Raw genomic sequence first — 27,823 nt, forward strand, 5'->3', positions numbered from 1 at the left:
ATCGTACAATAAAGATCTTGTGCCAACACCCAATTAATCTGCTCAATATGTCCATATATGCCACAATCATCACAATCTAATAGGCCAAATTACCATCAAAGAAGCTCAAATTTATTAACAAGGTGCACAAGGACATGACAATAATAATAAAATACGGATGGATGTTCAACATATAAAGCGTGATTATGGCTAAATCAATTGTGGCAATCAAGTTCATGAAGTCACAAAGTGATTAAGCATGTTTCATATAATCATATCATCAAAATAGGACATATTAATAGCCTAAAGTCTAATCTGGTCATAAACAACAAATAGCACTCGTGTACCCGCTCGTCACCTCGCATACATGTCACTTTTCACATAACACAAATTTGCAAATAAGACCAAATCCTAAGGGGTTATTCTCCCACACAAGGTTAGACAAGATACTTACCTTAAATGGGCCAAATCAACACTCCAAAAATGCATTTCTTTAAAAATCACCTCTAATTGGCTCGAATCTAGCCAAAAACAATCCAATAACGTCAAACAAAGCCATAAAAACTCTAAACAATAAAGTTTCGATCTTTAAATAAATCACTAAAACTCAACAAAAGTTAACTGAGTCCACAAGGTTAAAACACGAGTCAAGGGGTAGATCCCGACTACACATTACCCCACGAGTCCAAATATATGATTAAATTCTAAAATCGAGTCCAAATCGATTCCTAAATCCCCAATTTCAGTCTCTTAAGTTGTAGATAAAAACCTCAAATTTTCCTTTAAAATCCCAAGTTTTAGATGTATAAATCCATGAAAAAATAAAATATAAAGAAAAATCCAAGTGAAAATTGCTTACCTCCAATGTAGTAATGAATTTGCTCTCCAAAAGTTCCACATCTCGAAGTCTAGAGCTCAAAATATGAGATAATGGGTAAAACTCCTGAAATTAGAACTCTTAAAGTCTGCTCCAGTGATAGACTTCACGAACACGACGACAACCTCACGTTTACAAAGCATAAAATTACTCTGCCTCAAAATATCCCTTCGCGAACGCGGCCCTCACCCCGGGAACGCGAAGCACAAAGTCCCACTAGACTTCGCGAATGCGAACAGTCCTTCGCGAGCGTGAAGATTTAGCTCTAGCCTTCCCTCAGCTGCCTCACCACTATGTAAACACGACTATCTTCTCGCGAACGCGACATTCCATTCGCGAATGCGAAGCATAAAACTATCCATAACCAAAAAAACCTCTACCACCGTGATCAGGCCTCAGCGATCGCGAATAAGAACCTCACACTAGCAAAATCTACAACTTCTAAGTATGCTCCGGTTAGTCTGAAATTCACCTGAGCCACCCGGGACCCCGTCCAATCGTACCAACAAGTTCATAAATATTGTCCGGACCTATCCAAAGCCTCAAAACATATCCAATAATATTACAACAATAAATTAAATGCCAAAACACAAATTAACTTCTCTTAAGTTCATGAACATTCAAACTTAAAACTAAGCGTTCGATTCAAGCCTAACCAATTCGGAATAAACCCAAACTTTGAAAAAAGTCTCAAATGACAAAATGAATCAATTCCAACTTCCAAAACTAAAATTTGAATCCAATATCACTAAATCAAGCCCCAATCAAACTTAGGAACTCTCCAAACTTTCAAATTGCCAACTTTCGGCAAATAGGGCCAAAACACACTAGGAACCTCCAAATCCAAATCTGGACATATACCTTAGTCCAAAATCACCAGAACCTATTGGAATCAAATCACTAATCCGAGGTCGTTTATATAAAAGTCAAACCTTGGTCAACTCTTATATTAAACTTCTAACCATGGAACTAAGTTTCCCAATTCATTTCAAAACCTTTCCGAAACTAAACCAAGCATCCATGCAAGTCATAAATCAACAAACAAGCATACAAGAAGCATCAAATGGGTGAACGGGGCTCAAATACACAAAATGACCATTCAAATCGTTACAAATTGTTGCATTCTTTTAGTAGGATGATAAATATATTTTGTTGTTTATTTCCTAATAAGATGGGCAACTAAAAGAAAATAATTAACCACTAAAAAATGGGTTGGATAATGAACTTTTTAAAACGGGTTAAATATGGATAAGAACCATATTATCCATTTTCTAAATGGATAACTAATGGGTAACCAACGGGTCTAACTTATACATTTGTAAAGCCTCAAATTGGGGGTTCCTCAAGTTAGAGAGACTAAGAATTCTCCCAAAAGTGATCATATGCAAGAAGACATGGATAATATGGTTACCCATATTATCTGTTGGTTAACCCGTTTTATATCCGTATTAAATATAGGTCGGATCGGATAATTTATCCGTTTTTTCATTATCCGTTTTCGACCTGAACCATATCCGACCTGATCCGCCCGTTTGCCACTCCTAATCACTTATTTGGACCAGATTCTTCTTGTATTAAATGTTAATACCTAAAACACCCGGCGGACAAATTTGATCTTGACCAGCTGTAGGAGCAATTTTTTCTATTTCAGCAACTATCCACGTACTACTAGTTTTAAAGTTTAATCATGTTTTTTAATATATTCTATTTGATATTTCTTGTTCATCTATATTGACTATATATATCAAATGGCCAAGAGAACTTAAAGGTTCTTGCATCTTGTTCCCAGTTATCGTTACTTTATTTTTTCTTTTATCGGAAAGTAGTACGTACTCGGTTACACTCTTCGTTCACAAATAATAATAATACTGTTACTATATACCTAAGAAGTCAAATCATTTTTAGTATGATTTTTCAAACATTTTAACTATAAATGTTGCAATTCAACCATGATCACTTTTCGACTGCATGCACTATGTCCATTTCAAAATCAGGATCACTTTTCAACTGCATGCATTTTATCTTACGACGACAAGTGGGCCATTTTTTCCAATTAAGTAGACTGAATTGTGTCTGTGTTCAAGAAAGATTGGTCAATTCTTTGTCAAAAAAAAATAAAATAAAAATCTATGCCTGCTAAAGTGCCAGGTGGAGAACGGGAGAGTGGGACTGTCTCCTTTTTGTGGCGAGATAGGTCAAAGGCACGTATTCACGATGAATTTCTTTTAGATACAAGGATTGAAATTATAGATTTAGATTGATAGCAGAGACAGATCTAAATTTTCAAAAGAGGATGTGCGCACCGTTTTAGAGAAGTGAATCTAGAATCTATATCTATATTATATTAAAAGGAGAGTAGTGAAGCATGTGATTAAGCCAAGTGACAAGCTAAAATGAAGTCACTTGACAATTTTAAGACAACATTAATTATTAAAAATTATAAATAAAAATATAATTAATGGAAGTAGTTTAATGAATCTTATACATAATCTAAATAGATTCTTAGACAAATCTAATCTATACATGTATATTTGTATCTATATGTATATCTATATTTATATCTATATATTGATCCACTCATAGCTTTTTTTCTATATTAGCTAGAAATATGGAAGTGAAAAATTAATTAAACATTAAAAAACTATAATAGAAAAAGATAAAAAATACAGAAATACGTAAATTGAGATAATCTATGACTATTTATATTTTGGAGTATGTTAAAATATAAAATAAAATTAAAATTTATTTATGATATTAAAAATTTATTGAGTATAAAAATTAAATAAAGTCAAGCAGCAAAATAAGATCTTACTCAATCTATCTATATTATATTAAAAGGAGAGTAATGAAGCATGAAGTTAAGCCAAGTGGCGTATTGAGAAAAAGCCACTTGGCACTTTTATGAAATCTATTTGTTGGATTCTATTTGTATAACATTGAAAAAAATATTATTCGATATTCTTTGGTATCTAATTATTAATTGGATAAAAAATCTGTTGGGAAAGAAAGATGAAATCGAGCTATCCGTGAACATATATTACCATATCTAGATTATATTATATATAAGTTCATGGTTTCCGTCAAAAAATTATTATTTGATGTTCTTTTGTATCTAATTAATAATAATTTTTTTTGGTGAGAATGAAATATGAAATAGAGTTGTCCGTGAATATATATAACCATATTTGGAGTAATATTACATATGACAAATATTCTGTTGAAATATGAAATTAATACTTTGAGTTAATATGGGTAAGAGAAAAAGGTATGAAATATTCTGCTGACTTAAAAATGGAAAGAAAAAATTCTTTCCAAAAACGTATTATGGACCAAAGTCCAAAAATAAGTAAAAGAAAAAGTTCATTGTGACATGACAATATATGATTACTCACACTTGCCATACAAAATTACACGATCATCGATTTCTAATACTATTAAGGATTTCTTTTATGGTAGGCATCCTTTTTCGAGAAAGAATCAATTATAATTTTATTTTCGATCTTACACATTAATTTTAAGTTGAAATAATAAATCTATATTTAGTACAAGCTTTGTATCTGACCTTATTTGCGAACAATATATATTAATATAGGTATCATATACATTACTATAAGTATCTTTAATTAAATTTTGTGTATAATTCAATTATGGTACGTATTCTTTTTCAAGAAAGAATTAATTAAATAAATATTTTGTCTTACGTCTATATTATGCTAAAAATAGACTGAAAATTTTAAGAAAGAATTAATTAAACTAAAATGTTCTCTTTTTAATGACCAAAGTAGAATCTTTTGGTCGTACACACAAAAAAAAAAAGACACAATTTTTAAGCAGACCAATATACTATAATTATAGGTATCTTTAATTAAATTTTGTGTATAATTCAGTTATGGTAGGTATCCTTTTTTTAGAAAGAATCAATTAAAATTTCGTTTTGTATCTTACACATTAATTTTAAGTTGAAATAATAATTCTATATTTAGTAGAAGCTTTGTATCTGACCTTATTTACGAACAATATACATTATTATAGATATTTTAATTAAATTTTGTGTATAATTCAGTTATTGTATGTATTCTTTTTTAAGAGAGAAATAATTAAATAAATATTTTGTATCTTACATCTATATTATATTAAAAGAAATAATATTGAAAAATGAACAAGAGGACAAAGGAAAAAGACAAGAAAAATTAAGGCTTGGTGGTTAACAAATTTTAATTAACCACAAAAAAAATGTTGAAAATTAAAATAAGCCAAAAGCTAAAAAATGAAGATCCATATCATTTTTTGCGCACTCACTCATACAAATTGATTTACACATACCTTTTTAAAAATTAGGATTTCATATACTTAAAAATTGATTTACTAGATTGTCTTTTCTTAGGAATTTTTATTTAAACAACTTTTGCTTATGTTTGGCTTCTCTACATTACTTAGGGTTTAGCTTCCACACAAACTTTTGCAAAGTATAGCTCCAAACTATAACTATATCAGCGAAATATTAATGTCCAAAATGAGTTGGAATTTAAAGGGTCGTGTTGTTAGATTATGACACATTCCAGATCGCGAGAAACCAGAAAATTCTAATTTAATTGAATTAATTATTCAAGATGAAAAGGTACATACTCTTTTACATGTTATTTTTTTCGAGTTGTGATGTATTTTCTTCAACTTATGCGCCTTACTAACTTAAATTTCTTTTCAAATTTTTTATTTTAGGGAGATCGAATTCATGCAACTATTGGGATTTTCGTACTTTCAATATAAGCATTAGGAAATGTAAGGTGTCTTACGCATAATTAGGTTTTCAATTTTCCAAAATGTTAGTGACATGGGTTTACCAGAAATTCTTGAGTTTTTACCCATGTTTTTTTGTAGTGATAAACCTCAATACAAAGGACAACTTCTGAAAAATGCACTGCAATATGTAATGAGCATTTGCTACAAAAATGTTCCCTTAGGCACGTGCTACATATCAAGCAAATTGTATAGCATCATTATTTTTTGTGGAACATTCATATCAAACAAATTGTATAGTATCATTATTTTTTATGGAACATTTATTAGGAGATGAAATGAAAGTTTTACTGGAGTCTTAAAATGTTTTTAATGTTTGGTTGTAAAGATGATATTAACACTAACATATTAAACTTTATGGTGTAGATCGTTCTTTTTAATTATTCGCGCATCACGCGGGTACTAATACTAGTATATATTAAAGCAAGAAAGTTTACATTGTGGTTAAGCCAAATGGCAAGCTACTATAAAGCCACTTGGCAATCTTAAATAGTTTGTGGGAGATTGTCAAATAAGAAAATATCACTTAAGAACTATATATGGAATTTCATTTATTGAAATAATAATTTTTTTAAAAAATAAAAATAAAGTTCAAGCACTGTACTAATATTTTATAACTGAAATTTTTTATTTGAAAAGTAAAGATTTTTGATATAAGAGAGCTTTTTGAATTATTACGAGAAACAACATATTATATGGATAGTATCACGCAATTGAAAACATAATTTATAAACCTAAAATTTAAAACATTTACAATGAAATAACACCAAGCAACAAATTAAAAATATAAAGATGTAATTAAAATTGTCATGTAGTTAAGTTATAAAAAAATTAAAGTCAAAACTCTATACGGAAAACAAAAAGAAAAAAATTAATTGCTTATTGCACATAATACTAAATAATAATTACTAAAAGTGTAGATTTATGGAAAATAATAAAAGAACTTCTTCGTTTAAACTTTGGCATATTTTCAAAAGAATTAGAAAAATATTACGAAAATATTATAGATACAACACGAATCTATATATATATTAAAGCAAGAAAGTTTACATTGTGGTTAAGCCAAATGACAAGCTACTATAAAGTCACTTGGCAATTTTAAAGAGTTTGTGGGAGATTGTCAAATAAGGAAATATCACTTAAGAACTATATATGGAATTTCATTTATTGAAATTAAATTGAAATAATAATTTTTTTAAAAAAAAAATAAAGTTCAATCACTGTACTAATATTTTATAACTGAAATTTTTTATTTGAAAAGTAAAGAATTTTGATATAAGAGAGCTTTTTGAATTATTACGAGAAACAACATATTATATAGATAGTATCACGCAATTGAAAACATAATTTATAAACCTAAAATTTAAAACATTTACAATGAAATAACACCAAGCAACAAATTAAAAATATAAAGATGTAATTAAAATTGTCATGTAGTTAAGTTATAAAAAAAATTAAAGTCAAAACTCTATACGGAAAACAAAAAGAAAAAAATTAATTGCTTATTGCACATAATACTAAATAATAATTACTAAAAGTGTAGATTTATGGAAAATAATAAAAGAACTTCTTCGTTTAAACTTTGGCATATTTTCAAAAGAATTAGAAAAATATTACGAAAATATTATAGATACAACACGAATCTATATATATATATATATATTAAAGCAAGAAAGTTTACATTGTGGTTAAGCCAAATGACAAGCTACTATAAAGCCACTTGGCAATCTTAAAGAGTTTGTGGGAGATTGTCAAATAAGGAAATATCACTTAAGAACTATATATGGAATTTAAAGTCAAACTTTCATATAAATGAAATAATTATATAAAATTTTATAATAGGGGAAATAATATAGAAGGGGGAGGGGGTATAAAGACAGTGTGGGTAAATTGATACTTTTAATTAATTTAAAAATAAATCTATATCTCTTGCTCAATTAGCATTTCAGTTTTGAGAATCAAGATGTGTGATGTATGTGATTTGGAGTCGAATACTTTTAAAATGATTCTCAGAAAGAGAATGGTCATATTAATGCAGTTCGATTCTATCAATTTTAAAGCAACTCCAATAATATTGGAATGGAGTTGATCAACCATAAAATTACACAAGAATAAAGGAACTGATGACATACATTTCTGTGGGGATAATATTTTAAACTATGAACCGACTCAGACATCGTCCGAATAAATGCCAATTGTGTTGCCTTACGGTAAAATTAATTATCCAATATTTTATAATTTATTTTATATCTCAATTGTTTGGAAGCAATACATACATTTTTTTATTTATTTTTCTATTAGTGCTAGCAGTTGCTATGCTAAAATAGATAAGAAGGGAGGATAGATTCTTCTCTAATGGCTCAGGTACAGACAATGACATTTTAGCTCATTGTTGATATTTATGTTCTCTCAAATTGTAAGATTCTTCTCTAATGGCTCAGGTATAGACAATGACTTTTTAGCTCATTGTTGATATTTACGTTCTCTCAAATTGTATGAGTCAATTGATCGAGCAACCGATGTGGTCGATATATATATATATATATATATATATATATATATATATATATATATATATATATATATATATATATATATATATGTGTGTGTGTGTGTGTGTGTGTGTGTGTGTGTGTGTGTGTGTGTGTGTGTGTGTGTGTGTGTGTGTGTGTGTGTGTGTGTACATGAATATAATTGCACTATTTTGGGATTGTTATTTACACAAAATAAAGTGAATTACAAAAATCATAAGGTAAGATTCATTTAATTAAGAATTACATGTAAGAACTCATCTTCTTTTAGTACATGTGCACCATAGAATAAAAATATTTAAAGTAGATTAACATTTATTTAATTATAATATATTAATCTTAACTATATCCCAAAGGTATCATTTAAATTGTTAAAAACAAAGTGACTTTAATTATGTGGTTAAAATTGAGGTAACTAGCAAAATTATTGAGCAAATTACGATCAAACTATTTTATAAGTTGGCAACTCCCAAAAGTTAGAATATATTGGTTGTTAATAAATTATCATGTATGTATATATTAATTTGTCATTGTGTAATTTTAGGTTGGTAGAAGTTGATATTGATGTGAGAATCTATTATGTTGAGATAATAATATAATATATTTTTATAATTTAAATTAAGATATTACTAAATGTATTTTTATTTCTTATTACACTATATAGTATGGCTTCACTAAATTTCAATATAGACGAGATAGTTTGACTTGACACAGAATTTAAGAACGAAAACAAAATTTTGAAACTTATGATCCTATATAGTTTTGTGTGGCCATGATATTTGTATGGGTGTAAGAACTTCTCATTATATGTAAAATGGGTAAAATAAAAAATTTAAAGTTAAATTATTTTCAAATACATAAATGTGTCATTTTTTTGGAACAAACTAATAAGAAAAATATTTTATGTAAATTGAAAGGAAAAGAGTATTTATTTTTGAATCATATTGTATTTTTATTTGTTTGTTTCACCGACTATATATGGGGTTATAATATTTAAGTTTATGTCAATAGTTATTCATATAATTTGTTCTTTTTTAATTTATAAAATTTAGCAGGACCATAATATTATCCGCACATCGTGCGGGTACTAATACTAATTTATATTTGATGGGTTTAACTTTAGACTCTTACCGTGAACTCATTATACTTTTAAAATTATAAATTCAAAATTCTGTTCTTTTTGCAACTTTAGGTAATTTTTCACAAATATATTAATACTCTGTGTAGAAAATAAAATCAGCCAAAGTTAGTGGTATGCTGGTACTTGCCTACGTAAAGGAACGTGAGTTCACATGAACCCATACCTCTTCACCTAGATATGCCCCTCATTATTAGTGGTATGATGGTACTCCTTTCCATGATAATATCTACCTAGATACACTTGCAGAGAAGAATATACTTACTAATACAACCATGGTACAGTAACAAATGCATGTAGAATATAAATGTTTCAGTCTTATTTGCTTGGTGCAAATATTGGATGCAAATTTTTCAAAAATGATGAATAAATGGTGGCACTCAATTTGCTAACACTGCAGAAGGACCGGTGAGATTATTAATTTATCTTTATGGTCAAATTCTAAATTGTGCATCATTGAATGTTTCCGTCACTCCCCATTGTCCTAATTAATACTCTCTCCGTATCAATTTATGTACGGAGTTTAAAAAAAAAAAAAAAAAGACTTTTGAACTTGTTGTGTAAAATGATGCACATATATTTTGTGTGACTATAAATCATTGCATAAAGATAAATTATTTCCAAATAAGAAAAAAGGTCATACTTTTTGGCACGGACTAAAAAGGAAATAGGTTCACATAAATTGAAAAGAAGAGAGTATCGATATTTCGATTGCTCAAGCCAGTGAAAGTACAAAACAACTTAGTCAGATAAGATTGCCAAATATACTAATTCTACTTCAAACCCTCGACACGATTATTTTTCAAGATATGTTAAGCTGGGTATGTAAGTGCATGTATGAGTGTGATTTTGTTGGAGATGGTGATTCAATTTTACCAAATTCTAAACTGAAAGAGGGATCGATTTTTAGACAAAAGAAAAAGAGAGTTATCAGTTGGAATGAAGTGAAACAAATGACTTATGCAAATAAGTCTTTTGTCTGATAATGAAACACAAAACAAGAAGGAAATTGGGCCAACTAAGTGTCTTGGGACTTCTCACTGTTTTGGGCCAGCACGAATACATCAGCCTCAGTCCAAGACTTGGCAATTTTTTGAAGACAATCAGAAGCTTCTAGAGATAATAAAATAGCATCTTTTAGTTTCTATTGTGTTACTGACCTATATACATTAGTTATAGCGTGCGGAATAGAAATAGTACAGTTGTAGGTAGTTAGAAGATTTATTCTTTACACTTAGGTCTATTTGATTTTTATATAAAATACATGTACTGTACAGATAATTTCATTCAATACAATACAAAAGAAACTTCCTAAATCTAACATGGTATCAGAGCATTGGTAGCTCATCAACGTCCTTCTCTTCATCCTTCATTCTTCTGTTCTTAACTTATTTCATTCAGATTACTCATGTCTCCCTCAACTGAAGAAACACCTTCTCCTTCCACAGTGATTGCTCGAAACATTCTTGTTTCTGATGCTTCATATCTACTCTACCTTCACCCATCAGACTCACCTAGTATGGTGTTAGTCAATTCAGTTTTTGATCGGAAAAGCTATGCTGGTTGGCATAGGGAAATTGTGATAGCACTCTCAGCCAAGAACAAGCTTGGCTTCATTGATGGATCCATCAAAGAACTAGACATGGCTGATCCTTCATCCAAAGCTTGGAATCGTTGCAACGACATGGTAATTTCCTGGCTCTTAAACTCTTTTTCTAGGGATATTGTTGATAGTGTGTTGTATTCCAAAACTGCAAAAGATATATGGATGGAGTTAGAGGCTAGGTTTGGTCAGTTTAATGGAGCTCAACTATATCAACTCCTTAATGCACTTGTTCAAGAAAATACTGATATAGCAGGATATTGTACTAAAATGAAGAAAATCTGGGATAAATTAGATACATTGAATACATGTATCAGCTGTTCTTGCAACTGTTCATGTGGAGGGAAACAAAAAAACCTCAAATCTTTTCAGGATGGCAGATTAATTCAATTCCTGATGGGCCTAAATGAAGCATATGTTCTAGTCAAGAGCAACATCCTGATGATGACCCCTATACCCAATGTCAATAAAGCATATTCTTTCTTAATCCAAGATGAAAAACAAAGAGAAATATACATTGGGGTGCATCATGCAGAATCTGCATTCATGGCAGGACAACAACAAATCAACAATCACAAAACTATAGAAGAAAGTTCAAAGGAAATTTTGTTGGAAAGAAAAACAGCCTATTTTGCAACTATTGCAAGAAACCAGGTCATACTATTGACAAATGCTACAGGGTAGTGGGTTTTCCAGCAGATTTCAAGTTCACTAAGTCCAAGAAATTTCAGAGTTATGCACATGAAAATGCAGCTATCACTAAAGACAATGCAGGACAGTCAGTAAATGGGGGAGAGAGAGTTTCTTCAGCAAACACAATTACTCAGGAGCAGTACAATCAGCTATTTCAATTGCTTCAACATGTGCAAATTGGGCAACAAAGTGATCATTCTTCTAAGGCAGTAGTTGCTGCCAACTGTGCAGATATACCACTGTCAGAACTTAATGTCATCTCCTGTTTTTCTTTGTTCACCCTAAGTCTTGGATTATACACTCAGGGGCTTCAGAACACATGACATCTGATTTTTTTATCTTGTTCAACAATATTTCTCTTCCTATGCCAGTCTCTATTAAGCTTCCCAATTCCCACAAGGTAAAAGTTAAACAGATTGGAAGTGTACATCTTCTGCCAGGAATAACCATCTCTAATGTTTTCTATGTACTAGATTTTCAATTCAATCTATTATCTGTTCATAAGCTTACCAAACACCTTAGTTGTATCCTGTTATTTACTGCTTTTGGTACAATATTGCAGGACCCTTCAATGAAGAGGCCAGTGATAGTTGGTGAAATCAAAGATGGATTATATTTACTGCATCCAAAGTCTATTTCCTCTAGCTTCAAGTTTCAGAAAACATCTGTTCCTCAGTATTTTTCCAGTCTATTTCCATTCCTAATGATATTCATCCATGTGATATATGTTCTAAAGCTAGACAAACTAGGTTGACTTTTCATTCCAGTATCATCTTTTCCACTTTAATTTTTGAACTTATCCACATAGATACGTGGGGACCCTACAAGGAACAAACTCATGATGGATACAAGTATTTCATCACTATTGTTGATGATTTTAGCTGGGGAACATGGACCTATCTTCTCAAAATAAAAAGCAATATTTTCACTATTTTAAAATCTTTTCTTATTATGGTAGAAAGGTAGTTTCACACTAAAGTCAAGATGATTAGTCTGATAATGCCTTAGAATTAGGGAGTAGTTCCTCTTCTTCTGATTTTTTCTCCTCGGATTCTACATCAAACATCTTGTGTCAACACCCCACAACAAAATGGAGTGGTCGAGAGAAAGCATAAATATCTTCTAAAAATTAGTAGAGCTTTATTATTTCAATCACATCTTCCTATTGCCTATTAGGGGGAATATCTTTTAACTGCTACTTTTCTCATCCACAGGTTTCCTTCTAAGGTCTTAGGTCTCAAGTCCCCTTACCAAATATTGTTTGGCAATGATCCTGATCTCACCATTCTGAAGACCTTTGGTTGTCTATCCTATTCTTCTAATTTGAGCTCTCATATGACTAAATTTGATCCTAGGTCTGTTAGGTGTGTCTTCTTGGGATACCCTTTTGGAAAGAAAGGCTACAAGCTTTTAAACCTTGGCACAATGAAGTTGTTTGTTTCCAGAGATGTGGTCTTCTATGAGACCATTTTTCCTTTTTCTATATTGTGCGCCAATCAGGCTACTTTTCCAATTACAGCTCCTTCTCTTGAACCTGCTTTGCACAATAAAGGGGGCCCTTCTACACCCCCATTTATAATTTCTGGCAATTCTCCAATTTCCCACTCTCCTACTACTCACACTTCCCTTATTCCTGTTTCTTCTACTGTTTTCTCACCCGCTTCTATCATTTTCAGCCCTACTTCTTCACCCTCTTTTATATTTTCTACCCCACTCATTGATCATCCTGCTGTGAAGAGGTCACTTAGGATTCGCAAAACTCCCTCCTACCTGGTAGATTATGTATGCAACTCTGTTTATCTGACTAACCTAACTTCTACTTATTTTACAACATCTCTAAGCCTAATATTTTGCCTTTTTCAACCTTATCTTCTACCAATCAATAATTATTGAATTCTACTTCCCATATTTTTGAACCTAATACCTATAGCCAGGCAATGGTACATCCTGGTTGGCAGCAAGCTATGGCCAAGGAATTTGAAGCCTTAGAAGCTAACAACACCTGGGAGATAGTTGAATTGCCCAAGAGTATGAAAGCCTTGCCTTGCAAATGGGTCTACAAAGTGAAGTATAGGTCAAATGGTGCGTTGGAGAGATTCAAAGCCAGGTTAGTCATCCGGGATGATATTTTTCCTGTGGTCAAAATGGCAACAGTGAGATGCCTTATGGCAGTGACAATCAAAAAAGGGTGGTCTCTTATTCAATTAGATGTTAATAATATTTTTCTCCATGGATTTGTAGGAAGAAGTATACATGAAAATACATCAGGGAATGCTTAGTCCTAGTCCTAATCATGTTTGCAGGTTAAGAAAATCCTTATATGGGCTGAAGCAAGCTTCCCGGCAATGGTACACCAAACTTATTGCAGCCCTTAGTTTCAAAGGATACTCTCATTCCCTCAAAGATTATTCTTTATTTTTTAAAGGGACATATTCTGCTATCTCCATTGTTGCTGTTTATGTTGATGATATACTATTTATTGGTGATGACCTTATTGAATTGCTTGCTTTAAAGACTTTTCTTGATTCAAAATTCAAAATTAAGGATTTGGGGAAGCACATTTCTTCCTAGGCATGGAAATCGTACGGGAACAACAAGGTTTAATTTTGAGTCAACGGAAGTTTACCTTGGAGCTTCTCTCAGAGTTTGATTGTCTCACTTTAAAGCCTGTTTCTTCACCACTTGATCCATATACAAAGCTAAAGCCAGATTCTAGCCAGCTTCTTTCAAATCTCACCATTTATCGACGTCTTGTGGGCAAATTAAATTTTCTGGCCCATACTTGCTCGGATATCTCTTTCGCAGTGCACCGGTTCTCAGTAAATTCATGCAATCTCCTCGCCAATCTTATTTTGATGCAGGGATTCACTGTCTTCATTATCTTCATGCTACTCCTGGGCTTGGTCTCTTCTTCAACTCAGACCCTTTAAAAGCTTTTGGCTTTTTGTGATTCTAATTGGGGATTTTGTCCAGACACTAGACGTTCCATTAGTCGTATTCTATCAGTCTCGGAGGTTCTCCCATCTCTTGGAAATCTAAAAAGCAAACTTTGGTTTCCCTTTCTTCTGCAGAAGTCGAGTACCGATCTATGATGAGAGTTGTCTCAGAAGTCACTTGGTTGGTGCATCTTCTACAAGACCTCTCTATTCCTCCATCTCTTCCGGTGGCCGTTCACTCTGACAGTCAAGCGGCGCTTCACATAGCTAAAAATCTCAGCTTCAATGAAAGGATGAAGCATGTCGAACTAGATTGCCATTTTTTCCGGCAACAATTTTTGGCCGGTTTGATTTCCCTTCACTTTGTGCCTTCACCCTCTCAGCTCACCGACGTCTTTACGAAAGCTATCCTTGGTTTTGTCCATCACTCTGTCATCGGCAAGTTGGGAGTGTCTTTCCCCCCTTCCAACTTGAGGGGGAGGGGGGGATGTTGGAGATGGTGATTCAATTTTACCAAACCCTACATTGAAAGAGGGATCAATTTTTAGACAAAAGTAAGAGAGTGTTATCAGTTGGAATGAAGTGAAACAAATGACTTATGCAAATAAGTCTTTATCTGATAATGGAACACAAAACAAGAAGGAAATTGGGCCAATTAAGTGTCTTGGGCCTTCTCACTGTTTTGGGCCAGCACAAATACATCAGCCTCAGTCCAAGACTAGGCAATTTTCTGAAGACAATTAGAAGCTTCTAGAGATAATAAAATAGCATCTTTCAGTTTCTATTTTATTACTGATCTGTATACGTTAGTTATAGTGTGAGGAATAGGAATAGTATAACTGTAGGTAGTTAGAAGATTTATTCTTTACACTTAGGTCCATTTGCTTTGTATATAAAAATACATGTACTGTACACATGATTTCATTCAATACAACACAAAAGAAAATTCCTAAATCTAACAGATTCAGATGAATCGAAAGAAGACCAAATTTTGTTGTGGGGGACTTGGAAGTCACTTTCCTTCATTAATTGGCATATTTTCGATCGAGTTTAATGGATTGCTGGCTGCGAACTTCAGATCAGTCCATTTCTTCGGAGTCGTCCTTGTCTGCGCTCTTCAACTAATCAATATCGACACGTACGGTTATTTGGTGGGACAAAATGCCTCCAAAGATGCTCGCTTTTCAACCCCTACTATATTAACATCAAAATGAACGTATCGTAATCGTCAAACTTACATATATATTTCAATACAACTACTTTACTCCCGAATCCACCATGAAATTTAAAAAAAAAATAAGGAACCGCTACATCAGTACATGCAGTAGTGAAATGAACTCTTTCTTTTCTTTTTTTCTAAATTGGTTTCTAACATCACACCACTTACATTTAGTTTTGCGCACCTATTTTTCTGACAAGAATAGTTTTTGCGCCATTACTCGTCCGCTCAAGAAGGTAGAATAATAAAAATATGAGGGAATTACACATAAATATGACTCACACACATACATTGCAATTAGGTGGCTTATATTCAACTTTGCAAAGTTGTAGCATAAAAATAATAGGCTAAAATTAAACATCCAACTCCAAATAGGTTCTCGAAATTGCTATTCAATTTTTTAAAAAATACCCAAGCTTCTAATCCAATCTTCATATCAATAATTGTGACTCAAACATTAGTTCAACAAACCAAATCTATTTGGATGGTGAAATTAGATTTTTAAGGTAATCCACAATTGTTGAACAAGCTTAAATAAGTGAGTTTAAATTTCGAATATGATTTTGTGAGAAATTTAGATTAGGTGTTGTTTAGACTTGTTAAAAATAGTATAAGGAAATTGTATACAAAATTTGAATGGAGATTTAGATTGGTTTTGAACAAGAATTGCAACTAAAAATCGTGGAAGGAATTTGTCTACATACGCTTGTATAAGGTGTTTAAAAGAATATAATAGTGTCTCGAGTTCGAGCCCCTGAGTATGAAGCCGTCTTTGTTAGGGAGCGTTTTACACGTGGAACTTCCCGGCACGAATCTGGATTTAATCGGGCTCCAATACGGGTATCGGGCACCAGGTGACAATCCAAAAAAGGTATATAATAGTGTATAAGAGGTATTTATACACTATTATACGATATTGTACACTATTATACAAAAACTGAATTCATCTTCTTTCTTGATTTTTTTTCTGAAATCAAAAATAGTTTAAATCTACTCTAAATTATTTCAAATTTATTCTTTGAACTCCTCTTAATGTTTCTGAATGATTGGAACAACACCTAATTCAAACAACTAACAAACTCGGAAAACCAAGATCTGAAATTTGACTCATATCTACTCCAAATTACTTCAAATTTAAATTTTAAACTTCTCTTGATTTTTCCAATCGATTGGAACAATACCAAGTCCAAACACCTAAAAGAAAGTAAAAAATTAAAACCAATTTCAAAAATTCTAACATCTACGCAAAAAAAAAAGGAATATAAAGTGTACACCCGATCACGAAATTTCTCACCTACCATGACAAACATAGAACATTATTGGTATAACGATAACTTAATTACTTATAAGCTAAATTTTGTTATTCAAAGATATGGTTTAAAACTTTGCTTGCTTCAATTGAAAATATGAGTATAAAAATGGTCATAACATATAAATATGGTAGTGTCTAATGTTAATACTACCATATTTTGATTTTAGAGTATGATTGGATAATTGGGGCTACAATCCTTGCGTGATTATATTGAGTCAACAATTGATGAACTAAACATTAAAGTTTGTTTTTGTATGAAGGAGAAGAAGAAAGAAAAGAAAATATTAGAAGTAGGTCTTTAATGTTAGGCTAACGAATAAAAAAAAGAACTTTATGTTACAAAGTGGGTTAAACTGGATAAGAAGCTAAAAACATAAGCCAACATTGATAGCATTATTAAGGGGTTTTGACACAGTTACCCACAAAAATAAAACTATTTATCCTTGTCTATCTATTTATTTTTTTACCCATAAACTAATTACATTTTCTACCCATAGTAGTTTTTGTGGGGAATTTTTTCTTTATTCTCCAATTCTTTTTTATTTCTATGCTTCTTTTCTTTTTTTCTTCCTTTTTTTCTTTCTTTTCTCCTTTACTTTTTTATCATTTTCTTCCTATTTTTTTTATTTTTTCACTTTTATTCATTTATTTTTGTCCAAATCGTATTATTGTTATTTTTACCATAACTTATTTTATACTCAAATTTGACTCCTTCTTTATTTTTATTTTTTTTTATTTTTTTTCTTTATTTCTTGTTCTTTTTAAAATTCCACGTGATTGCCATGCAAACCTTGATTTCCTTCCCTACGAATATCAGTACATACTCTACCATTAGCAGTAACACCAACCAATGATGGAGCAAGAAAACAAAATCTACGGCCACTAAATCTCCATATATACTAGTTAGAATAGAAATGATAATAAAATATTGAAAAATGCAATAAAAATATAAGTAGCAAAAAAGACTTCTAGTACCATATGATACCAATATGGTATACATGTATACCAACAGAATATATGATTGCTCTAGAATATTGCTACAACTATCTGCGACTATACTACTGCACCAAAACATTAAAGGATACAATAAAAATATGAGAAAATTACATGCTCGCATTGCAAGCTAAATATTCGCAAAACAACTTGCTCATTCCATATACTAAAAGGGTATACAGTTGTATGGGTTGTTCCAACAATTGCCTATAATTATAAAAACTATTATAAAATACACATAATCTATATCCATCAGCACACAAAAATTCCAGCACTGTAAATCACGTTCATATAAATAATTTCAGAATAGAATTCACTTAAAAATACAGCCAAAACAACCAAAAAAATGTCCAAACTACCATATGATACCAATATGGAATATAACTATACCAACATGGTATACAGTTTTACTGTTTAATTCCCGCAACTATATGACTATACTACTATTACACAACACACATGCATAAAGAGAAAAATAAAAAAAATAGTGTACCACATATTAATATAATAAAGTATTTCAAGATATTGTACTATATTACTATTATTAAAAGAAAATCAAATATTGTATGAATAAATGCAGCTAATACAATCAAAAAATGATTCAACTAGCATATGATACCAATATAGTATATAATTATACTAATAGGGTATATAATTGGAATGAATTGTGTACCAAAATGGTATATTTGTATATTATTTGAGTATACAATACAAATTCGTCTTCTTCTCTTGTTCAACTATATTTCAACCCAAACTTCTAAAATTTACTACAAAATCTCCACCAAATTGACTAAAACTTTAGCTACAACCTCCAATCAACTTTCCAAACAAACCCATAGAGGATCGGATCAAAATAATTAAAAACTTAAACAAACCAAGTTATGAGTTTCAAGCTTCAAGGTCCTTCAATGGTGGATTTGAATTTTTGTACAATAAATCTCCAAAAACCAGTTTGGATGAAGAGAAAGAAGAAGGTATTCAATAGTCAAAATATCAAGTGTCTACGTTTATTAGCTAATAGGGTATTCAATAGTCAAAATAGGGTTTGAGAGTAATAATCTCCACAAGAGGAGATTCGGAATTCTCCACCAAGTTTGTTAATCAATCAGCATAATCCGAATGAGTCACTCATGCCAGTTCGAGGAGTTGATGAACTTCCAAAGCCATCAGTCGCAGACAGACGTAAGATTATTGGGAAATAATCGGGTAAATAGTTTGGACAACATGGATAGGAGTAGTAAATAGTTTGGGCATGGACATTAAAGGGTAAATAGTTTGGAATTAATGGGTATAAAGTGAGATTTTCTCCATTATTAACCCAAATCGGTAGAGAGCGTAATACTTTGGTTGCAGACATTTTTTTCTAGAAATATTGCTTAAAGACGGCGGGAAATATAATACTTTGGTTGCAGACATTTTTTTCTTATAGATCAAACACCATGTCTGTATTATATACACACGTCCAACTATTCAGAATGCTACTTTTGCTTTTGATAGAAATTAACTGTCTTATCTTTTTCTGACTCAAATTAGGAACACTTCAATACAATATTTTTAAAGATACATCTTCCAACCAAGTATTCACTTATGTTGGCTAAGATAAGAGGCAAAAGCCTTCAGTCCATGGATATATTAGGTAGCCTAAAATATTTGTACTATGAACAAGCTTATCCCCATCCACTTTCTTCTCACAACTAAGAAAGAGGGGGAAAAAAACAGAGTACGTATTTTCAACCACAAGCATTTCTTGACGTTTTCAATCAACAACAATTAACATTACTATGGAAAGGATACTTGGTAAAGCACAAGATATGGTCCTACTAGTCATTACAAAATATCCCACATTTGCTCATAGTTAGTATGCCAACTCTCAGCTTCTCATAGACAAGATTATTAGGAAAAAGGAGAAACTGGTCCGGCAACAAAACTGATAGGAGCGGCTATTTCATTATGCATATGCAATAAAACTTGATAAATAGCTGTCGTTCTATTCAATAAGCGGTACAACAGCATGTACGCCCCAAAGGCCAAGCTCATTGTTAATGACTGCCAACTAAATTGCTCAAATTTCCTACAACATTAAAACTTACTGAAATACTCACTTCACCTAGTGAGAGTGACGGTAAAAAGTATGTCAATCAATATACACAATCAAAATCTTGCCGTCCATGATACTCTGTGGCAATTAAGAATCCTGGTTATCTATCTGGAGATTTAAAATTTGTGAAACCACAAGCTTAGAAAGCTCGCTAATTGCAGCTTGGACTGGATAATCATCTCTGTCCATCTGCCTTGACAATCCAACAAACTGTGAACGCAATGTGTTGTATTCATTTGCAGCAACCTGTGTCTTTTTTGACGTAGCTACAACTTTCTCCAAATCGGATTCTGATAATGGCCTTGGCTCCTGCTTGAAGAGATACAGAAAAGATATTCTCCAAGTTAAGCAACTTTGTCTCCTGACAATCTTGTGAAGATAAACAGAAAAAAAAACAAAACAAGCATGTCCTTGAAATGCCGTGCAAATACAGTGACAATTTTCCCTAGCAAATCTTCCCAATTCCAAGCACAGGGTAATAGAAATCAACCAAACAATCGAGCAGAAACCAAAATCACAAATAGGTGCTATCATTCACCAATCTCGAGAATGCAAGTCCAGTAATCCAGGGTCGACCACTAACTATGTCACCGTTGCAGATTGGAATGGTTGAAAAAACAAAATGAAAGGATTCTTTACTTTTTGAAGAATACTTTTCTTTTTCTTCAAGGACATGTTAAAATCAGAGTTGAGGTTAAAAAATTAAAAAAAAAACATTAAAAAAAATCAGATTTGAGGTCTTGAAAAGGCCAGACATAATTTAATTTTAATGAACCGTGAAGGAAGGACATTCCCTTTCTAGGTACTGATGCCTCCCTCTGTGTCTGCGGTGTACAGATCTGCTCAAAACTAGAGCAGTTCAAGTTGATCAGCTAGGGTTCCTCGTAACCCAAAGAAAAAGTAAATTTATATTTCAAAACAAATCTTTATTTTCTTTTTCCCTTATTTTTCTATTTGTTGGGAACCCCAAGCAACGAGTGTCAATGGATAAGCCATAGGTTGCTTACTAGAATAAACATTTCTAAGCCAATATAAATTCAATATAGAAATTCTAAAAAATAAATAACACAATACTAACCGCGGAAGGCTTTCCATTTTTCTCGTCATTAAGCAGGTCACGGATAGGAAAGTAGGCAGCTTTTTTACATAGCTCAAGAAGATCTGAACCAGTGTATCCATCACATAAACTAGCAATGTGGTCATAGTCAACGTTATCTTCCACCCTCTCTCCCCTCAGGATCACCTTCAGAATCTCAATTCTCTCTCTACGTTCGGGGAATCCAATCTCAAAGGCCTGAGGAAGACGTCGAAGAATTGCTTCATCAAGCTCAGATGGGCGATTAGTTGCAGCAAGAACCATTACCCGTGCATTCTCTACATCAAGCATTTCATGATGATTAGAGCCAACAGAACCCCATAGCTAGACCACATTAACTAGATAAAAGACATGACTATTCAAATTATGATAGAATCCTCAAAATACATAAATGATAGTGAGGATTTATATGCCAAACCCAACTATCTTTGGATGTGGAGTACAAAGTGATATGAAGTTCACCAATCAGTTCCCCAGTCTACAGACACACACAATATATATATATCTTCGCAAGGTGGGAGAAAACTACAGTAACGTATTCAACAGATTCAGCAGTTAACTTACGATCTGTGGTAAAACCATCCCATAAAGCCATGAATTCAACATATATATATATATATATATATATATATATATCTTCGCAAGGTGGGAGAAAACTACTGTAACGTATTCAACAGATTCAGCAGTTAACTTACGATCTGTGGTAAAACCATCCCATAAAGCCATGAATTCAGTCTTCATATTTGTTAATGCTTCATGATCTGAAGTCTTGCGCTGACCCAAAAAGCTATCCACTTCATCAATAAATATAATTGCTGGCTGGAGCTTATATGCCAAACTAAATACGGCAGAAACTGCAATTTTCACAAGAATAAATATCAATTAGTTAGTATGGTACAGTGCTGATATACTACATAGAACTAAAGGAAATTTTAAGACATTATATGATATGAGGGAATACATAAATCATACACACAAGCCACACTACAGAGAATTCAAGTAAGAGCCCTCTGCGTGTAATAAGATTACAATATAATATTTATGGCTTTAAGGATTTAAATGATCTCAACTTAGGGGTTATTCATGAGGAATTCGAGCCAAATTTCTAGGCACCTGAGTTTTATAGCATAGCAAAGTTCACAGCTTCTTCTTCCTCGACATCCATTTTGCTGTTAACACAATGGAAAGCCCACTAGTTCCAATTGTTCTACCAATGATCAAGCCTCAAATCAGCCCAATAATCCATGGTGATGAATGCATCACTGTTCTTATATTACTTTTGTTTTTTTTCCTTTAATAATTCCCAAGGGCCGGCGGCATAAGGTTAGAAACTCGGTGCATAATGCGCTTGCCCCTCTACCCATCTCCAGTTAAATACTAGGATCTCGCTTACGGCAGAGTTCGAACTCGTGACATGCGCCTAAGCATACATCAGGCATTGTGCTCTTACCACTAAACCAAAGCCGTGGGGGCATATCACTTTTGGTTTTAAAACAAAGGTATCCCCAACTTGAGGAGATGAAATTATTTTTCTATTTTTTTCTGAGGAAATAAATTTATATGGAGCAATTAAGTTGACGACTGTGAATGAGTTACCGATCAAGTCTATGCAGATAGCTTGATGGAGAGCACGTATGAACTTGCAGCATAGACTACTTCTCCACAAAAAAATATGAAGCAAAGAAGTACGAAAGCTCATGATTCAATTTTTTTATTTTTTTAATCAAGCCTTGAACATACCCCATATCATGCACTTTCTCCAGTGTCCATGCCACTATGCCAGGTAGACGAACAAGACCTAGAAAGCATTAAATCCCATTATCTACTTTGCAACATTTTCCTCCCGAAAATCCTCCTCAGCAGATGTGGGGAGCCATTCGTGGCACTTAAATAATCTATTTAAACGGGCATTACTTTATACAATTAGAACCTCACTGACCCTTAAAGCTGGCAAGTTTTCTAAAAAAGTAAAAAGAGCTGCAAGATAGCGGAAACTAAAACTCAAACATTACATAAATGAGTGCACAAGTTATTTACATACTACCTGCACTAAAGCAATTTAAAGAGCTAAGGAAACCACTACATTAGAGACATTTTAAAAGCATCAAGTGTTTCAGAGTTGGATGATATCATTGCCACACAGTAAATGAGTCTCAAAATTAATCAAAACGTCTTCCTTTTCTTATTTCCAAATCCAATTGGCATATAAATCAAATGACAAATAATTTCAGAAATTGAGTAGAGCTCAACCAAGAATCACGACCTATCCAAAAATTATTGACAAATATCTTGATTTGACATTTATGTTTTATCTCTCAAAAGTCTCTAGCTATTTTTGGTGCTTCAGCCAACATTATTTTGAAAATTGTTCCTAATAAGTAATAGGAAAGTTAGACTCTCCTGTTTCCTCAGATCTCCAACTTCACTAGTTCATGTAGCACTGTTCATAGCAAAAGAACTCCCGTCAATAACAAAATGTTGAAAGAGATCTTTAAAATTAGCAAAACATCTGTCCTGTTGAGGTCATGCAGAATGCCAAAACCGAGATGAACGTAGAAAGGACCAGCTAAAATTAGCGACTTCCTCGTGGTATAGACTTTAGAGTAACATGACACAGTACTTATGTTCCTCTCGGATACTTTCTTTTTGGACAGTGTAATGCCTGTGGGCCCTCAATAACACTCACCAAAATAAGACTCAGAAAATTCAATGCAGTCATGCAAATTTCAGCAAGTCAACACACCCAAGAGAAGAACTGCTGAGGAAAGAACCTTGCAAGACTGAAGGTAAGATCTACACTCACCTAATTTTTGTGCATCACCGAACCACTTGCTCATCAGATTTGATATTCTCACATTAATAAAAACCGCACCAGACTCTTTAGCAATTGCTTTGGCAAGCATAGTCTTTCCAGTCCCAGGTGGTCCATAAAGCAGGACTCCTTTTTGCGGACCCAGCAGCTTTCCATGAGAAAATAGCTCAGGCCTCCGCATGGGAAGAATTACTAATTCATATAATGCTTGCTTAATGGATTCCAACCCACCAATGGAATCAAATTCCACATCTATATGATCAGGGTTCACTACATCACAGGCTATCACATCCTGTTAACACAAAGTACAAAAGAGCAATAAGTTATCCCATCTCAATATGAAAATGATTGAATTTAATATGAGAATGATAGTTTTCAACTACAAGTTAAAACTACAAGTTTGATTCACCAAAATTATTCACCCCAAAAAAGAAATATGATGCTCATATAACTTAAATCTTTTTTAATGACAGTGGTGTTCCGATCAGCTTGCCCACCTCGACTATTCCACCGGGTACCTGCTACCTCCCACCAGCACAGATATCGAGTAACTTTGCCCGCTAAAGCTAAGACAGATGTGAAGAAATCGCCTAATGTTTTTTGCCTCCTCTAGGAATCAAAACTAAGACCTCATGGTTCTCCTCCCACTTTATTGACCACTAGGCCACAACCTTGGATAAAATATAACTGAATCAAATATGTCTTTAAACCTAAACTTTTCAGATATCACAGGCTATTATTCCCTTAAATACTATGTTGAAGGTTGTGTTGTGGGGAAGCTCTCACAAATCATTGGGAAAATGATCCTAATCAGAAGAAGTGAATATAACGTGCACTATCCGAAACTCTAATAGTTCAGAATGATAAAGACAAATATAAGTATACTATCATCTTCAATAAATAAATATCACCTAAACCAAAATTTTAGAACAACGGGTCAGACTCACAAATACAATAATTTCACAAGAAGTAGGAGGGCGCAAGTTCTAAAAGCTAAGGACAGTATTGTCAAAGGCAAAAAGCATTAAAAAGTGCTCTAGGTCTATCAGGGCTTTAAGCGCAAAGCACAATAAAGTTTGGGCTTTAGTTAAAAAAGGCGCAACGAAAATAAACTAAAAGTACATATGTAATGCAAGAAAGAAAATAACTAGTCCATTCATAATGATTTCCTTAAAAATTAATAATATCTTTTAGTCTGAGCTTCGGAGCTTAAACGCGCCTCAAATGAGGTTTTAACAACACTGGCTAAGGACTCTCTTTAACACACCCAACACCATCGATATTACTTGGCCAAAAGTGTTGTATTATGCAGGGTCATTCAACATAAATACTAGTTTTAATTAATAGCATCTGAAAATATATCTGAGCTTAACAAAAGGGAAAGCGCCGAAATAAATTAGGCAAGATTGGATAATGACCTCATAAGGATTGGTTTGAATGAGGGGTCGGCCCAGACGCTTAGCAATTTCCTTCTTGTGTTCAAGAGCCTTCTTGGATGCTTCCCGGTTCGGGTCAAGCTGTCGGAGCCCCACAAACAGCACGAGGCAGCTAAGAGCAGCGCTTGCCGCGTACAGAATCAACTCTTGCACGAATTTCGTCTCTGAAGAATTACTCTTCATCGTTATCACTAGATTGTTTAAGATTCAGAATAAAGGGGTATGTTTTTGGATGAAGAAAGGCGTTTTGGGTTTCAAAAAACATAAATAGAGAGACTCGTCTTGGTTATCAAGAAAACTTGAGGATTCTGACGGTTTGTCGGAAAGGATTGCAATGTACGTATTTGCCCTTACCCCGACGATTAAGCTCTTGGCGGCGCTCTTTTTGGGCCAGAATCACATGCCACTTTACAGTGTGGGCTCAGACCCAATCCACAAATTGGGATCAACATGTTCCATAATGGGCTCTTACCCAATCATTGTTATTTGCCATCCTGACCAAGTAAAAAGGAAAAATTTTGCGACACAATAAACATACATACGATATTTATCATTTATAGTTATCTTTTAAAAAATTAGCATTCGTAGCTATAGTTAAATTTTATAGCAAATTCACTTGAAAGTACTGAAATAAGAATCAATTATTTTAAACTGAAAAAATAGAGCAACAAGCTCTTGTAGCTCACTTGGTTAGACCACCCACTTAGTAAGCAAAGGTCTTGAGTTTGACTCTCAACGAAAGAATTCTATTTTTATGTATTCATTCGCGTTGCTGAGACAACTCATAAAAGTCGTTTCAAGTTCAAGGGCTAAAGCTTCTATTCTCCTTATCTTTTAATAAGTAAAGTAGGCAAACATATAGGCCCTTAGTAGCGTTGACAAAGAAGGAGCCGATTAAAAGAAAGCGAATCTTTTTATTTTCTTATAATTATATAATAATATAAAATGGAAAGAAATTTCTTATTATTATATTGGTCAGCTTGAAAAGCAATCCTTCCTCGTGATCTAAGGTACGAAGAGAAAGATTTATTTTTTATGACGGCACAGTAATGAGGTCTAACGATGAATCTAACATTGAAGATGGATATCATGCCTTAAATGCTGCGATATCCATCTTCAATGTTAGATCGCGCCTTAAATGATGCGATATAGGCTTTAAAGAGGGTTTTCATGAAGGATTGCGGGATAGTCTTCCACTCAAAGTGCGAACCAATACAGTTGACACATGTTGTATTTGTTGTGCGTCTGAATACAAGCTGGTAACAATTGAACAATAGCTACGATAGTAATTAGGAAACTATAGTATGTATGGCGTTTCCAAGTTGATTTTTTGTTTTAGCACGCGTGCCTCCGTCCCACAAAAAGATGTATATACCGGACATTTTATCGCGGGTGCTACTAGAAAAAATTATTATCCGACCGATGGATTCCCCGATTTTTGGGTTTTCATTTCTTTATGTAAAAAAGAGTTGGATCAAAGGCCCCGTCTTTGTACCCTTTCATAGATGAGGGGCCTTCAAGCGTACAAAGTGTTAAGAAAAATTAGATGTTGCTTAGTCGCTGCTCATACACGGAACTCGCGTTATGTATGATAATTAGACTCTAAACTATAGTGCATTATGAAAATTCTTCATAAATTGCTTTTTTTTAATGTTTTTTATAAACTTAAACGACAACTTTTATTAGGCTGAATCAGCAATCAATAAGTTACAATAAAACTAGGAGCATACTCCAAAAGGAAAAGACTAAAATAATTTCTAGACTCTCATGCCAAGCAATGAACAACTAGATTTGCTTGCCAAGAAATGACAATTAGCGTTTCTCCTTAACAAGAAACGATAATTCTCTAAAAGCACTCCAAACTCTATAAAATCTTCACTTGAGGTGTTACAAAAAAGTATAATTTCCTAGGCATCATATTCAGCTATACCTGGGCCAGTAGATCAGAACATTCACTTCCTTTTATTGTCCTTGGTCATTTGATTATGATATAACCTATAATAAAGAAAGGCTAAATACTTTAATAGCTCCTTAAATTTGGTGTATTTTGTAAGTTAGACACTTTAACTTAGTTAGTGACCAGATAAGTACTTTAAGTTGGCTTAAGTGTGTCCCCTGGACTCCTCATGTAGTCATGGCCACTTGCATGTTTTCTAATCATGTTTGAGCGCGTGAATGAATTTATTTTGGGAAAAGGTCAGGATTTTCCCCTCTACTATGGTATATAGTTAACATTTATCCCCCGTTATATTTTTCGTCCAGATCCAACCCTACCATTAATAAACTATTCAGAATTGCCCTTA

At 32.9% G+C, this 27,823-nt stretch overlaps 1 protein-coding gene and 1 long non-coding RNA gene across 2 annotated transcripts; both read right to left on the reverse strand.

Annotated features, from left to right (window-relative positions):
• Positions 1 to 10,503: 10,503 nt before the first annotated feature.
• On the reverse strand, positions 10,504 to 15,371 carry LOC104225806 (uncharacterized). The gene is made up of 2 exons (XR_710679.2): positions 14,245 to 15,371; positions 10,504 to 11,073 (listed from the first exon to the last, which is right to left on the reverse strand). It is a non-coding gene; the product is annotated as an uncharacterized lncRNA (long non-coding RNA).
• Positions 15,372 to 20,006: 4,635 nt separating this feature from the next.
• Positions 20,007 to 25,856, reverse strand: LOC104225801 (uncharacterized). Its single transcript, XM_009777664.2, has 5 exons — positions 25,503 to 25,856; positions 24,076 to 24,376; positions 21,968 to 22,126; positions 21,255 to 21,550; positions 20,007 to 20,485 (listed from the first exon to the last, which is right to left on the reverse strand). The coding sequence occupies exons 1-5, from the start codon at positions 25,701 to 25,703 to the stop codon at positions 20,264 to 20,266; spliced, it is 1,179 nt and encodes a 392-aa protein (XP_009775966.1). The 5' UTR covers positions 25,704 to 25,856; the 3' UTR covers positions 20,007 to 20,263.
• Between the last annotated feature and the right edge of the window lie 1,967 nt (positions 25,857 to 27,823).

The sequence above is a fragment of the Nicotiana sylvestris genome, chromosome 6 (assembly GCF_000393655.2).
Source record: "Nicotiana sylvestris chromosome 6, ASM39365v2, whole genome shotgun sequence".
Taxonomy (NCBI): Eukaryota; Viridiplantae; Streptophyta; class Magnoliopsida; order Solanales; family Solanaceae; genus Nicotiana; species Nicotiana sylvestris.

Bases quoted from the DNA above. Each gene is read 5' to 3' on its own strand.
- LOC104225801 (XM_009777664.2), bottom strand. From the start codon at position 25,703: ATGAAGAGTAATTCTTCAGAGACGAAATTCGTGCAAGAGTTGATTCTG. The intron at 21,551-21,967 runs GTAAGTTAACTG...TGCTTGATGTAG, and splicing joins GGATGGTTTTACCACAGATC to AGAATGCACGGGTAATGGTT. The intron at 20,486-21,254 runs GTTAGTATTGTG...CTCTTCAAGCAG, and splicing joins AAAATGGAAAGCCTTCCGCG to GAGCCAAGGCCATTATCAGA.